The 13913-nt window shown below is 55.9% G+C and overlaps 6 protein-coding genes across 6 annotated transcripts; 3 read left to right on the top strand and 3 right to left on the bottom strand.

The window, feature by feature from the left end:
• Window positions 1-64: 64 nt before the first annotated feature.
• On the bottom strand, window positions 65-1534 carry CkaCkLH20_06501 (major facilitator superfamily transporter; the record flags this gene model as incomplete). The annotated part of the gene is made up of 3 exons (XM_038889218.1): window positions 65-712; window positions 780-1271; window positions 1337-1534. 3 exons carry the CDS (start codon window positions 1532-1534, stop codon window positions 65-67), a joined length of 1338 nt encoding a protein of 445 aa, XP_038745516.1.
• A 1188-nt stretch (window positions 1535-2722) lies between these two features.
• On the top strand, window positions 2723-5154 carry CkaCkLH20_06500 (putative alpha-1, 2-mannosidase; the record flags this gene model as incomplete). The annotated part of the gene is made up of 3 exons (XM_038889217.1): window positions 2723-3789; window positions 3839-4516; window positions 4569-5154. The coding sequence occupies 3 exons, from the start codon at window positions 2723-2725 to the stop codon at window positions 5152-5154; spliced, it is 2331 nt and encodes a 776-aa protein (XP_038745515.1).
• A 509-nt stretch (window positions 5155-5663) lies between these two features.
• On the bottom strand, window positions 5664-7403 carry CkaCkLH20_06499 (DNA replication; the record flags this gene model as incomplete). Its single annotated transcript, XM_038889216.1, has 1 exon — window positions 5664-7403. One exon carries the CDS (start codon window positions 7401-7403, stop codon window positions 5664-5666), a length of 1740 nt encoding a protein of 579 aa, XP_038745514.1.
• A 1455-nt stretch (window positions 7404-8858) lies between these two features.
• CkaCkLH20_06498 (uncharacterized protein) lies at window positions 8859-10169 on the top strand (the record flags this gene model as incomplete). Its single annotated transcript, XM_038889215.1, has 1 exon — window positions 8859-10169. One exon carries the CDS (start codon window positions 8859-8861, stop codon window positions 10167-10169), a length of 1311 nt encoding a protein of 436 aa, XP_038745513.1.
• Window positions 10170-10316: 147 nt separating this feature from the next.
• On the bottom strand, window positions 10317-11002 carry CkaCkLH20_06497 (dash complex subunit; the record flags this gene model as incomplete). The annotated part of the gene is made up of 3 exons (XM_038889214.1): window positions 10317-10355; window positions 10403-10684; window positions 10742-11002. The coding sequence occupies 3 exons, from the start codon at window positions 11000-11002 to the stop codon at window positions 10317-10319; spliced, it is 582 nt and encodes a 193-aa protein (XP_038745512.1).
• A 1032-nt stretch (window positions 11003-12034) lies between these two features.
• On the top strand, window positions 12035-13361 carry CkaCkLH20_06496 (uncharacterized protein; the record flags this gene model as incomplete). Its single annotated transcript, XM_038889213.1, has 2 exons — window positions 12035-12834; window positions 12890-13361. The coding sequence occupies 2 exons, from the start codon at window positions 12035-12037 to the stop codon at window positions 13359-13361; spliced, it is 1272 nt and encodes a 423-aa protein (XP_038745511.1).
• Window positions 13362-13913: the final 552 nt, after the last annotated feature.

Raw genomic sequence — 13913 nt, 5'->3', positions numbered from 1 at the left:
TGATAATGAATGATCGTAAAATACCGCTTCAAGACTGGCATATCCTTACAGCAGTCCATCTCATTTACACATCCTGTCCCCCCATGAGCCATAACGCGCCACAACTTGCCTGAAGCAGCATGCCGCACACGAGAAAGACCTTGTTCGCCTGCCCGTCGCTCGTGAACATCAAGCTCAGCACCACAAACATGTTGAGCGGGATCCTCAAAGCACCGTAAACCTGAGCACGCACGCCGTCGTCGACAACCTTGCCCTTGAGATACCCCATGGAGGGAAAGTAGAGCCCGACGCAAGCCTCGAAGAGACAGAACAGCCAGAAGGTGACCTGCTCCGGTCGCGAGCCGCCGGTGCCGAGGGCGAAGAAGACGGCGTTGGCCGCCAAGAGGACCGCGAAGAGCAGGCGGGACGGCGTGGAGACCATCGCCGACAGGCGCGGGTAGAGGAGGGAGGCGAGCAGGGTCGAGGCCATGAAGGCGGCGAAGATTATACCGTAGGGCAGGGTGTCCGGTGAGGAGGAGGCGGCGACCAGGACGGGGCTCCAGAGCACTACGAAGAGGTACATTGAGCCCTCGAACATGGTCGAGGCGAGGCCGATGGTGAGCACCCGCTTGTCGGTCATTGTGGCCCAGAGACTGTTGGGCTTCTTGTCCTTGGAAATCTTGGAGGTCTTGGAGGGAGATGCTTGTTGGCCTGTAGAGCCGTAGTTCTCGTCCTATTTGAATGTCAGTTTTCCATCTCACTCTTTTTTACTCACTGTCAACGCAGGAAAGTATTCATACCCATTGAGTCGCAATAACCCCAGCTGCGAGCACAAGCAAACCGATACTAGCAAGAAACGGCGCCTTGCGCGTTCCCGTGACGGAAACGAGCCACTCGCTTGCGACACCGCTCACGATCGCCACGACGCTGTTGACGGTACTCATGAAACCGAAGGTGCGCGACAGGTCCAAACCCTTGTCCCCGAGCTTCCGGGCGTGGAAGTCGGTGACCATCCAGCTCTCGAAGACGCTGAAGAGCAGGCTGGTCCCGAGCCCGCCGAGCACGCGGCCGGCGAAGAGCAGCGGCAGGCTCGGGAGGGTGGTGAGGAGGCACGAGAGGGCGTAGGCGGCGCAGAAGAAGAGGCAGCTCGCCTTGCGGCCGTGGCGGTCGGCGAGGGAGCCGATGAAGTAGCCGGCCACGGCGCCCGAGACGAAGCCCGTGGTAAAGAGCGTCGGCACGGTTTCCGAGGGGATGCCGTGCTCGTTCTTGTAGAGGGAGTAGAGGAATGGGCCCTTTTGTTTTGGTTCATGTGTTAGCGGAATGAGGATCGCGAGGAAGGAAGTCGGGGTCGCGGTACTTGGAGCCAGTCTGAGCCCATTACGAGGGCGTAGACGACGTAGAATGCCCATTGGGAGCCCTTTTGCTTCTGTTGCTGCTTTGAGTCCTTCTTCTTCTCATCCTTTTTGGCGACCTGCTTCTGCTCGGTGCCGGACGCGAAGAGAACGCCACATGCCAGGAGCAGGCCGGCGAGATTGAGCTGGTAGATGTCCAGCATCGTGAATATAATTGTGTGACGTCAATGAAATACTAGATTTGGAATGAGATGCAGAAAGGTAAATGAATGCTCAAGCTGAAAAGAAAGCTTGAGATGAAATGAGAGAGCAATGAAGTTGAGTGAAGCTTCGAAGCTCTAGGTGTCCTTCTTCTCCATGCTCGGGGCAATTTTCCGGGGGGTCAAGCTGGAGCATTGAGTGTTTCGGGCGATGCGCCTGAAGAAACCCCTTATACCTCCTCCAGCACTACTGGATCACGGTTCATCTGTATGAATCAGTGAGACGAAGTTCGGATGAAAACATGGCTGTTGGTTTGCGGCGTTCTCGAGGCGAACGAGGCTAGGAGAACGATTGATGAGTTTGTCTTAATAGAATGACAACAGGAGAATTCCTAGGGGCCAGGAGTGCCTTCAACGTTGAATTGACCACAGCAGGTAGGGTAGCTGTTGTGGGGATCTCTGCGGTCGAGCTACCCCTGTAATCGAAACGAACTACGGAGCCAAACTGTCCCAGTTCTGTCCAGTGTCTAAAAACAAACCAACTTCATTCCTTGCAATCAACGAACGAGCAACTCCATTACGAGCACAGCATTCATAAGCTTGCAACTGCGTAACAATATCGTCATCACATATTCTACATTAACGAGACAGAAATCCCGTAGCTGTCCGGTCTAAAATGGCAGAGAGCCGGACGTCGCCCACGTCCGTGATGCGCATACGGAGATCCGGCTAAGGTGGTTGGAGCTGCCTGGTGCAGGTTAGGTCAGGTCGTCACGGCACATCATAAACAGTGATCGACAGACTGCCGTTCGTTCGTTCACTCTGCATTATTCCCGTGCCACCAAGGATCTCCAGACTACTACCTGCCGCATAGAGCAGGGCACAGGTAGAGCTCTCGCGCGGGGTCGAGCTGTAGAGTTTGATGAACCAGCAGCATCTAGCCGGGATCTCCGTGCGATCACTGTATAATACTTCAAGAGGGTGACTGAGTGACTACCCTCACTTAAGGGCCGGCCTCATGAAGGTTCTTTTCCAAACTCCTCCTCGACTCCGGCAGCGTTCGAATGGCAGCGCCCTTTGGTAGGTTCTTCAAAGTGGGAGCCGACGCCAGAATTAGAGTCGCAAGTGCTCTCTCTATATTCAAGCTTAATTCCATCTGATCTTCCCCGCGATCTCCAACTGCACCTCAAGATGCAATGCCTTCTGTTCTCGCTCATCGCCCTGGCGACAAGAGCATTCTGCCAGACCTTCGACCCCCTTAACTTTGTCGACCCCTTGATTGGATCACAACGAGGCGGAAACGTCTTCGCCGGCGCAACGTTACCGTATGGCCTGGCCAAAGCCGTAGCCGACGTCGATGGCGAGAAGACGGGTGGCTTCTCAACAGACGGCAGCAACATCACCGGCTTCAGCATCGTCCACGACAGCGGTACCGGAGGGAACCCAAGCCTGGGAAACTTCCCACTCTTCCCGCAAGTCTGCCCCGGCGACGACCTCAACAGCTGCCGCTTCAGGATCGGAGACCGCGCCACAAAGTATGACCTGAACAAAACTGTGGCCGAGCCGGGCTACTTCTCCGTAGAGCTGGTTTCGGGCGTAAAGGCCGACATGACGGTATCCGAGCACGCGGCGCTGCTGCGCTTCACTTTCCCCAGCGGGAACGAGCAGCATCCGCTGGTTATGCTGGACCTGACGGATCTCTGGGCGAGCAGGCAGAACGCCTCGGTCAAGATCGACACACCGACGGGTCGGATGACGGGCAACGGCACATTCCTGCCCAGCTTCGGCGCCGGGTCGTACGTGCTCCATTACTGCGTCGACTTCTTCGGGGCCAAGATCTTCGACACGGGCGTCTGGGTGAACAACCGGGCGGGCAACGAGCCCAAGGAGCTCTTCGTTACGAGGGGGTTCAACCTTTTCTACCTGGAGGGAGGCGGCTTCGTGCGGTTCAAAGAGCTGACCAACAATACCGTCACCGCGAGGATGGGCATGTCGTTCAAGAGTGGCGCCCAGGCATGCAGCAATGCTGAGAAGGAGATCCCGGATCCGATGAGTAACTTTGATTCGCTAGTCAGGACGGCGAAAGACGCTTGGAGAGAGAAGTTGGCTCCGGTATCGATCAAGCCGGGCGGTGCGACAGAGGACTTGCAGAAGAGCTTCTGGAGCGGGCTATATCGCAATATGATATCCCCTCAGAACTACACCGGCGAGAACCCATTCTGGGATACCGGGGTCCCGTACTTTGATTCATATTACTGGTACGCAAAATAGGCCAACCCTGTCAAGTCCTCAACTAACTCGGACAAGCATGTGGGACAGTTTCCGTGCCCAACACCCCTTACTCACCGTCGTAGACCCAGTGGCTCAAACACAGATGGTCAACTCGCTGCTAGACACTTACAAGCACGAGGGCTGGCTGCCAGATTGCCGCATGTCTCTCTGTAAAGGCTGGACCCAAGGCGGCTCCAACGCAGACGTAGTCCTCGTCGACGCCTACGTGAAGAACCTGACCTCGATCGACTGGAAACTGGCGCTCGAGGCAATCACCAAGGACGCCGAAGAGGAGCCGTTGGAGTGGTCGTACCAGGGCCGGGGCGGCTTGACGAGTTGGAAGAGCCTCAACTACATCCCCTATCTCGACTTCGACCCCGTCGGCTTTGGCACGAATTCGAGGAGCGTCTCGAGGACACTGGAGTACTCGTACAACGACTTTTGTCTTGCGACGCTGGCTCAGGGGCTGAATGAGGGAACGCTTCACGACAAGTACATGGCCAGGAGCATGAACTGGCAGAACCTGTGGAAGAACGACCAGAAGTCTCTGATCAATGGCACTGATACCAACTTTAACGGCTTCTTTCAGCCAAAGTACCAGAACGGGACGTGGGGCTTCCAGGACCCGATAGCTTGCTCAACACTCGCCGGGTTTTGCTCGTTGACGACGAATCCAAGTGAGACGTTCGAGGCAAGCATCTGGCAGTACCAATTGTGAGTCCGTCACATACCCCTCGAATCCATCCGTCACTAATGCAGTACTTAGCATCGTCCCGCACGCGACGTCAACCCTGATCGACATGATGGGCGGCGACGAAGCCTTCATCTCGCGCCTGAATTACTTCCACGCGTCCCCCCTCGCCGATATCTCCAACGAGCCCGTCTTCCTGACCGTCTACCTCTACCACTACGCCGGCCGCCCGGGCCTGTCCGCGCAGCGCATCCACCAGTACATCCCCTCGGCCTTCAACTCCACCCGCGGCGGGCTCCCCGGCAACGACGACTCGGGCGCCATGGGCGCCTTCCTCGCCTTCTCCGTCATGGGCCTGTTCCCCGTCGCCGGGCAGGACGTGTACCTCATCACGCCGCCCTTCTTCGAGGAGGTCAGCGTGAAGAGCCCAGTGACGGGGAAGACGGCGACCGTCAGGTGCGTCGGGTTCGATGCTGCCTACAAGAACATCTTTGTGCAGAGTGCCAAGGTGGACGGGCAGGACTGGAGCAAGAGTTGGATCGGGCATGAGTTTTTCAGTCAGGGGAAGACGCTCGAGTTGACGTTGGGTGACAAAGAGTCTGACTGGGGAAAGAGCAAGGACGCGAGGCCGCCGAGCTACATCGCGGCGTCGATGTCTTGATTCCGTTTATTACTGTACGTTTCTTCAGGAGGGTCGTTTATATGAAGTCCCAGGCAGCAAGACCATCAGGATAGGTACAAGGCCTTATAGTAAGCTTGAACTTCTCTGCTCTTCAACAATGAGCAAGGCCGCTGGCGAAGATGGTCCAAGGGTGGATTGTATGCCTGGTTTCGGCAAAGCTCGAGGGTTTGAGTCTGATGACCCTACATAAGTCCCGAGTCAACTCATTGTTATTTTTTTCATGTCTTTTTGCGCTGAAGCCTCTCGGTTCATGCCATAATGACGGGATATTTTTACACGGACTGGGGCAAGCAGAAAAACTTCTGCGGTGATGAATCGTCTGGACGACGTCAAATTCTGTCTCTAGTTTATTTTCTTTAGACCGTAATTGTAACCGTAAATGTTTGAAGCGCACTCCATCCAGGAGTTGATCCATTCCTTGACACCTTGCCCATGCCCCATGCGGCCGTTCACCAAACCATGTCCGAATCCCAATATGCTACCCAAGCTCACCGAAGAATAACCAAGTCGTCATCATCATCTTCAAAGGAGACCGTCTGCGACATGTCCATGCCCAGACTCTCCCTCCCGGCCTCGCGGATACCCTTCTCCGTCACGAACCGCGTCTTCTTCCTGACGGGCGGCTTGTCGTTGCTCAGCTTCTCCCCCTCCTTCATCTTGGCCAGCTTGTCCTTCAGATTCCCGCCCCAACCGAACCCGGATTTCGTTGCGCCGCTTGGGGCTGGTGCGGAAACCCCGACTGAAGAGCTTGACTGCGCGCTTTGCGGCCTCTTACGCTTAATCGGGCTCAGGTGGATGGCCAGGTCCTTACTCCTTGGTCCCATCAACCCCAAAGCCTTGGCGTCGAGCTTTTGCGGCTCTTCTGCGGCGCTGGATGACGAGGGATTGGGGGCAGGAAACGAGGCGGATACGTTGGAGGTGTGGTTACGCTCCGCTCGCTTCATGTAGTCTCTCCCAGCACCACTGCCGATCTTGCCAAGGCGCTGCATGATCCCTCGTTCCTTCTCCTGCTGGAGCATCCGTTTCTTTAAACCCTCTTCCTTCTCCCTCCGGTCCACGAGAGCTTGAGCTCCATCGATGAGCTGCGCGGAGCTCATCGACTTCGTGGCGAACCAATGGCTATGGGTCTCCCGGTCGTATTGGCGAGTCTTTTCCTTGGGCGGTGGATCATTGGGGTTTCGAACGTAATGGGAGTTCATTCGATACCTCTTTTCCCCGCTCATGCCGAAATCCATTGTGTTGACCTCCATACGCTGGGCGCGCTGTTTGGAAACCGCTTCGTTCGTGTGGAATTCGCAGAACTCTGTCCGTTTCTTGTTGACCCACGCATTGCAGTACTCGCCGTCTTTCTTGATGGATTTGCAAAAGCCTAGATCCCGCGATCGCCCCACTTCCATGATAGTATCGGCGTCAGAGTTGATGACCAGACTGAAGCGGCCAGTAGCTTCGCGGCCAACAGGGGGAGGCATGATGCTTGGGTTCAGGATAGCCAGTACCGTGCCTTCCGTCACCTTCCAGAATCGAGTGAACCCAGAGTTGAAGAGGAATAGTTCCAAGTCCCACTTCAAATCACACAGAGTGAGCACCATGTATTTTCCCCTGTCTGATTGTTTTCCGTTTTGATCTGGCCTGGGCTTATGCATACGCGGTTCGGATTTCTTAGCCACAATGGCAAAGACGACGATATCCTGCTCAATATCCGGGAGTTGGTATTCCGGGGCCTTGACTTTCTTCAGCAAGTCTGGCAGCTTGAAGATCTTCTTGCCAGACAAGTGCCTTGTGAGGACCTGATGAGGGAGTATACGCTGCGAGAGATGGAAACTTGAGTATGGTTCAAATGCCGATGCCTCAGACTCGGGAACATCTGCGGGTGCAACCTTTTTCGGTCTCGTCGGTTTCTGTGCGGGTAACATCCACTCAGGGGGCGGTTCGTAGAGGCCCTGCGGATCATTATCGTCTTTTGGTGGTGGTGCCGGGAGCGCAAGTTGCCCGTTGGACCTCATCTGCTCCTCGTTGCCCTGAGCTCTAGGCCCAAGGATGTCTTCCCTCGTGAACTGTGGAGCAATGTCGGGTTGCTCTGGGAGGTCGACAGCTTTCGATTTATACTCATCGATCTCTTTCTGCCCAATATCGAAAGCGCCGGTTCTGACTCTCTGAACTCTGTCCCGCTGTTCTTGGCGGTCTGTTTCGTTCGTCCTCGCCGCAGCCAATCTCTCGTTGAAACTCAAGGGACGTGCTACTTCGGTTGTTGCTTGAGGAGCAGGAGTCCTCGATCTTTGAAGGTAGCCACCAAATTGCTGCTGGCCATCCTGCGAGTTGGCATTTCTTCGTAGTACGCTTGGGGCCCTTTTCAATGAGATATCCTTCGCTTTTAGCCCTTTATCAATCCCCAGAAGCACTCGACTAGGTGATGTTTGTGGTTGAGGGGGCTGAGCCCTTCGTATCGGAGAGACCGGCACTTCAACCGCTGGGTATGACAGTGGCCTCGCTGCTGTTCGATTTGCCAGCCCGGGACCTGTGGATAATGGCCTTGGTTGCGTCGGCGGAGGCGTCCTGCGTCTGGGTGACGGAGGGCCCGCAGTCTTCTCCCTTGCGCTCTGCAGCTTCTTCAACTTCAACCTTGCCTGAATCTCCTGCAATTTGAGCTGCAAGGTCTCCTCATCTTCCTCCTCTTCCTCTTCCGCCATCTCGTTTCGTAATGCTGCTGAGCGCGCCGACAAGGCGGACATGGATCGGCCTCTCTTAAGTGGCGACGGCGAGGGGGAGGTTCGGTTCGTAAGTCGTCGTAGGCGATCGCGTCCGCCTGGTGTGCTGATGAGGGCTTCATGGGGGGATCGAGGAGGCCATTGAGGCTCGTCGTGTGGGGCAGCTATTGGAATGTTATGGTCATGCTCTGCAAACGCTCATGTGAGTAACGCACCAGGAGGCATGTTGACAGTATCAGTAGGTCGGAGTAGCGTGGTCGTTGGCGCAAGTATTGCCTTCTTGCATTCCCGCGCAGGGAGACTGGATGGAGCTTCAACGCCACAAGGCCCACGACCTGCCGGCCGGGCTGCTCAGCTTCAAGTCGGTCGCAAGACTCGGTCGATGGGGTGGTTGGAGGGGGTCTGTGCTAGCAAACGGACATTCGCATTCAAGAGAACAAAGAAACAGAACAAAGAGGCGGTTAAAGGAGCGACGTCGGCGCTGGACAGTGCCAAAACAACACAAGAAATGTTTGCAAGCTGAGGGACGAATTCACCGGCGGTAAGAATGTCTCGATCGTTATCGAATGTCGCATCTGAACTTGTCGTCACGATAAGCCCGGGGGTCAGGACTCAGATTGGCGGACTAGGCTGAGAAGAGGAGTTTGACGTGGAGTGGTGCAAGTCTTGGTGGCCATGTCATTGGCTCAAGTCGCGATTGACTCTGAAAGACGCGCTCCACTTCTAATTGAACTCGGCGCGTCGCGTCTGAGCGCAGGGTTCCGGGGCTCAGAAGTCACTCCGTATCGCAATCCGCGGCACACCCACGTTAAGCTCCGGCATACAACAGGCTGGATTTGCACGTTATCAACTTCCATAGACTCAGTCCGTTTCGTTCTTATTCTCTTCTACCTTCTAGGACTTGGGATCTGCCCTCCTTTTGGCACTTAATTATTCATCCATCAATCAAGAGCACTGGTCAACGAAACACAGCTGGCAATGGCGAGAACAAGAGCAACCAAGTCTGCCCCGGCAGCAAAGTCTGAGACGAGCACTACCTCATCAGCGACCAAACACACTTTGCCAGAGGAATCGTCGAACGCCCCCAAGCTATTCATCATCCCGAAGAGGGCGACCAAGGACGCTCGCATTGTCTCCCTTCCCAATCCCAGATACTCCAAACCTACCCGCTACCTTCTCTGCCCCGAGACCGGCATTTACGAGTTCACAAAGATCGCGGCGCCAAAGACGACCCCCAGAAGCTGGATGATCGAGACATCTGCTGGTACGCTGGAAGAGTCCAACGAGAATGACGAGCCAAGACTCCAGGCCCATGTCACGAACGGCGCCGATCTTTTCGTCGCGACACCAATTGATCCCGTCTTTCTCCTTTTGCCAGGTCTGTTCGGTCCGGCCAGATCAACCGAAACGAAACGCCTATTCCTCTCCAGCGACGACCACTTCGACGCCGTATCCACATCGTCAACCCACATGACCGAGGCTTTGCGATGCCCAAAGACCCGAACGCTCCTCGAGTCGCGTATGGAGGCAATTTGCGACACTGTCGATGCCGGCGATGAAAAGATGTACCGACTGAGCGAGAAGAAGCTTGTGAACGAAATCCTCTCGAAAGCGCGGTCGATGAGTGCCAACGGTCTTCCGGCCAGCATGGAGGATAAGTTCGTGAAGAAGGCTCTGGAGGCACCCATCCAAGTACAAAGGTCGCAGGCTGTGGTCGCGGAGGTCAAGCCTGCCGGAGAGGAATCGGCGGAGGGATCCGGTAGCTCGACACCCAAGAACGAGTCGGGAGAGTCTCAATCTTCTGCGTCGACAGCTGACAGCACGCAGTCCACTGCTTCAGGCGCTTCAACTGCTGCTACCTCAGTCACAGCAGCCGTTGAGGAGACTGTGGTCAGCGCCATGCAGGCCTCTGACGAGGTTACCGGACTCCAGAGACTCAAAATCGCTTTCAGCTTCATCTGTTCAAGCTATGTGGCGCCGGGCATGACTTCGGTCCTGAAGCCGTTACTGGCTGACAAAGAGACAACGAACGTCGACTTCACACCCCTTGATGAGTACCTCGCCAAGCTCACTAAACTGCGAGCAGAGGCTGCTGCGTCCAGATCCATGGCGGATTACTCACGGAAGAGAATGCTGGACGAGGAGGAGGAAGAGGCGCGCGCCGAGAAGAAGAGGAAAATGGAGGAGGAAAAGAAGAAGAAGGCCAGCCAAAGTCGTGGAATCAAGGCTTTGGAGAAAGTCAACACCAAGGGCATGAAGAAGATGAGCGACTTCTTCAAGAAGAAATAGGCTAGCGTGTGGCCGACCATCATAATGCATTCCAGGGTATCGGTACTCATGCACAAACAAAAAGCCGTCCTACACTACTCGGTGCCCCTAGCTCGTCCCCGATATCCACCCCGAACACTCGATGCGCCTCGACCGATTCGCGAAGTGCTACTTGAATAGCTGTGGCCGCCGCGCGTAGCCGTCGTGCTCGTTGTACCACGGACCCGTCCCCGAGAAACTCCGCGAGAACCTACTCGACCGCGCGTTGAGCTGCCAACTGCCGCCTGTCTCTGCCGGTCCTCCTCGTCCTCTTCACGCTTCCGACGAGCCGCTTCACGCCGTCTCTCGTCCTCGGCGGCCCTTCTCTCAGCTTGCTGCTGCTTCTGGACAGTCTCGGCCTCGATTTCTGCCAAGTCCTGGGTTGCGCCGCGCCAATTCGGATTGAGGATCAGTCGCTGGTTATGTTCGGTCTGGGATAGGATACGCGTCCAGGTGTTGAGGAGAGTAGAAGCGTTTGAGACGGTACCAGAGACGGTCTGCAAGTATGCGATCAGCGATGAGCTAGAGATGCATAAGTTGCAATCAGCACTTACGTTCATATTGCCTTTGGCCTTGTCGAGTGTGTTGATAATGCCCTCAATGGCGGCATTGATATTGCGAACACCCTCCAACTCCTTACGCAAAGAAGCCTCTCGATCATAGGGCGTGGGTTGGTTCGCGGGTGTCTTGGGCGTTTTAGGGGTCTTCGGGGTGGCAGGGGTCTTGGGCCGGTCAGACGACGGAGCAGGTTGGCCGTCCGGGCCGGGCGACGCCCAGATGTCCTCGGTGAGGGAATCGTCCATTTGGTCAGCCATGATACGCGATTCGGGGTCCGGCGGCGGCTGCAGGTCGGTAGTTCGGTCGGTGGGTTCAGCCTCCCTTGGACTGCTTGTTATTGTTGCAGGTCGGACGAACTAAGGAAGAGTTGTTTGGTCGGAGCGCGGTCTGGTCTGGCCAGTCCGTGCCTGAGACGGAAGCGCGGCGGGAAGATGGGTGTGACGTTATTTGTTGACGGACTGAGGCTTTGGGATTGGATTGCCGTGAGTGCCCGGCCGGGAAAATGTGGGATGTGCCAATGAGGGGCAGAGACCCCTGCAGTCAGGTCGTTAGTGTTGTTTGCCAATGCACCGCTCACTTTTTGTTAGGGGACGCGAAAAGTCGCGGTTTTCAGGAGGTTCGACGCGTCCCCGCTGTCAAAGTGGGGTTTCGCTTAAAATGAAGCCCCATCAAGCCTCAGTCTCTGCTGCAAAAAACAGGGTGGCTGGTGCTGCTGCTGCAAAGTCCCGGTGGACGGACTGCCCACCACCTTAGGTCATCTGGCGTTCCCGTCATCTCACTCTCAGCCCAGCGAAACCCAAGTGCCATGCCACCCAGCCATTACTTTTCCCAGCCTCCAGCCTCCCGCCTTCTGTGACCTGACCATTTCCTTTTGCATCCATCTCAACTGCCGCCGCCCCATGATCGCGACCTGAACATCCTCCATTCCATCCACACATCCACTTCTCACTTGCATCTCTTGTAGCCAGAGCAACCAGAGAGATCACAAGCTTAGGCATTTCTACTTCTTTGCGATTGCCTAGTATTTCAAAAATATTCCGCTTAATCCGCCTCTTTGTACTCTTACCGCCTGAGTCCATCCAGAGCTGTCTCTAGAACTGGTACTACCTCACTTTCCAGGCTGTAATCGCAAACCGACAAAACTGCTTTACACCTCACCTGCGCGCATTTGCCACCCGCACAGGTAGTTGCAAAAGCGATTGACGACCTGAAAGAAATTCGAAAAGGAAGGAGCAACCCATTGAGACTCGAGCATCTGGGTACCTGCCCGCCCTTTCCCCCAATCCAAAATGGCGACCTTCGCAGCATCAACACCATCACCTCCTCCATCCATCCGAACACCACCCACCCCCAAACACGGCTGGAGCGATAACTGGGAGCCTTATTCTCCTCGCAAGTCGGCACGAATTTCATCTCGACGAGCCGCACGAACTCCTTCCCCTCAACCTTCGTCTCACCGCACTCCCCCCCGAACCACCCGCAAAGCCGTCGCACCTTCCGCCGCCGCCGCCGCAGCCATCATGTCGCCGACCGCAACCCCTCAGAAGAAGCGCCAACCCGCTCAAGACTCTGTTCGCCGCGCTTCTGGATTTTTGACAGTCGACAGCGCATCGCAAGCCGCCTCGTCCTTGGGCATCGACAAGATGGACCATCAATCCAAAGCCACCGCCGCCACCACATCCGTCACCCGCGTCTCCGGCATGCTGCCGACCCCGGCAAAGACTCCCAAGAAGGCGCCCAATGAGAAGCAGACCGCTCAAATCCGCTCTGTCGCGCGCAACTTATTCCACAACGATCACGATGCCCTGGCCAGCCCCAAGAGGGGCCGCGCGCCCAAGAAGTATTCCGGCAACTCATTGGAGAGTTTCGTCGCCGAGGAAGTCGAGGAGCCGATTGAGATCTTCACCGATTCGCAAGATCGCATTCCCGAGGCCGACCCGAGTGAGGACAACCCGTTCTACGGCGATAGCGCCACCGTCGAGCGAGAGCTCCCGCGCCGACGCAGCAAGCGCAAGGTCGCGATTCCAGGAGAGGCGTCCCAGTCTGTTGACGAAGCTATGGAACGCGAAGATGGTCTGATTTATGTTTTGTAAGTTTTCACTTCTTGTCCTTGAACATGAGCTTGTCGCTAATAAATCCCGCAGCCGAGGAAAGAAGATCTTCCGCAAGTTTGTTGATGAGGAGCAAGATGGTGAAGGCAGTTCGGAGTCTCGTCCTAAGAGGCGCTCGGCGATGAAGGGTCGCCTGCTGTTCCCGGTCGCTCCCAAGGCACCTGCTACTGGCTCGACTTTGGAGGAGGAGGAAGCCCTCACCGATATCGAGGATCACCACTTGGAGGAGGAGCAAGAGGAGGCTCCGCAGACCCCAGCCGACATTCAGGACAAATGCCCGTCAACCCCCCAGGCTCCCAAGTTCGGCCCGGCGGCAACTCCCCCCGACACCAGACGTACGACTCGATCTGGATTGAAGTCAGAAGAAGCGACCCCGGTCAAACGCAAGACCCGGTCGAGTCCGTTCGACGACTGGCCGCGTGTCAAGAGTCGCCATGACCGCACACCCGCCAAACGCTCGGCAGAGACACCGGCAGCACCAGCTCCTAAGCGAGCTCGTCACTGAGCGTGGAATTTTGTATTACGGCGGATTTGACTATCATTCTTGGTAATCTCGGGCATGTCGAAGCCCGAGACTACTGCTTCGGTCAGGACTATGAGACGAGGAAGCACAATTCTTGATAAGCTTTTGTGTAATGGTTAGGTATTTCACTTTCTGGGCTTGGGACAGGTTGGCCGGTCAGGACTGGCAGTAGGGCAGTTCCTACAACTTGGGTCCCGTTTTAGAGTAGTTTTGGGCCATGGATGCCAGGAAAATTCTTACGACAGCAGTGGATGATCAGTTCAGTCTCTGGCGTTGGTTTAGCCATGTACAAAGAACTGATATTGGTGTATGAGAGAGAGCGCCGGGCTAGGCTGTCTCCAGAATCTGCAGACTAGGACAAGAATGAATTTCATAGCAAATCCCCGCAGCAAATGGAATACGTGACAGTAGAATGTGACTGAACAACGAGTTTGGCTTCGATTCCAGCCCAAGCCTACTGCACCTAGTCGAATACGTGACCAATGTAGGCCAAGAACACGGCCACGTAGGTCGGGTCGGATGTCCTCCCGACGT

The sequence above is a fragment of the Colletotrichum karsti genome (genome assembly GCF_011947395.1).
Source record: "Colletotrichum karsti strain CkLH20 chromosome Unknown Scaffold19, whole genome shotgun sequence".
Lineage (NCBI taxonomy): Eukaryota > Fungi > Ascomycota > Sordariomycetes > Glomerellales > Glomerellaceae > Colletotrichum > Colletotrichum karsti.
The sequence above is the reverse complement of the archived record's forward strand: the minus strand, read 5'-3'. Positions and strand labels throughout refer to the sequence as shown.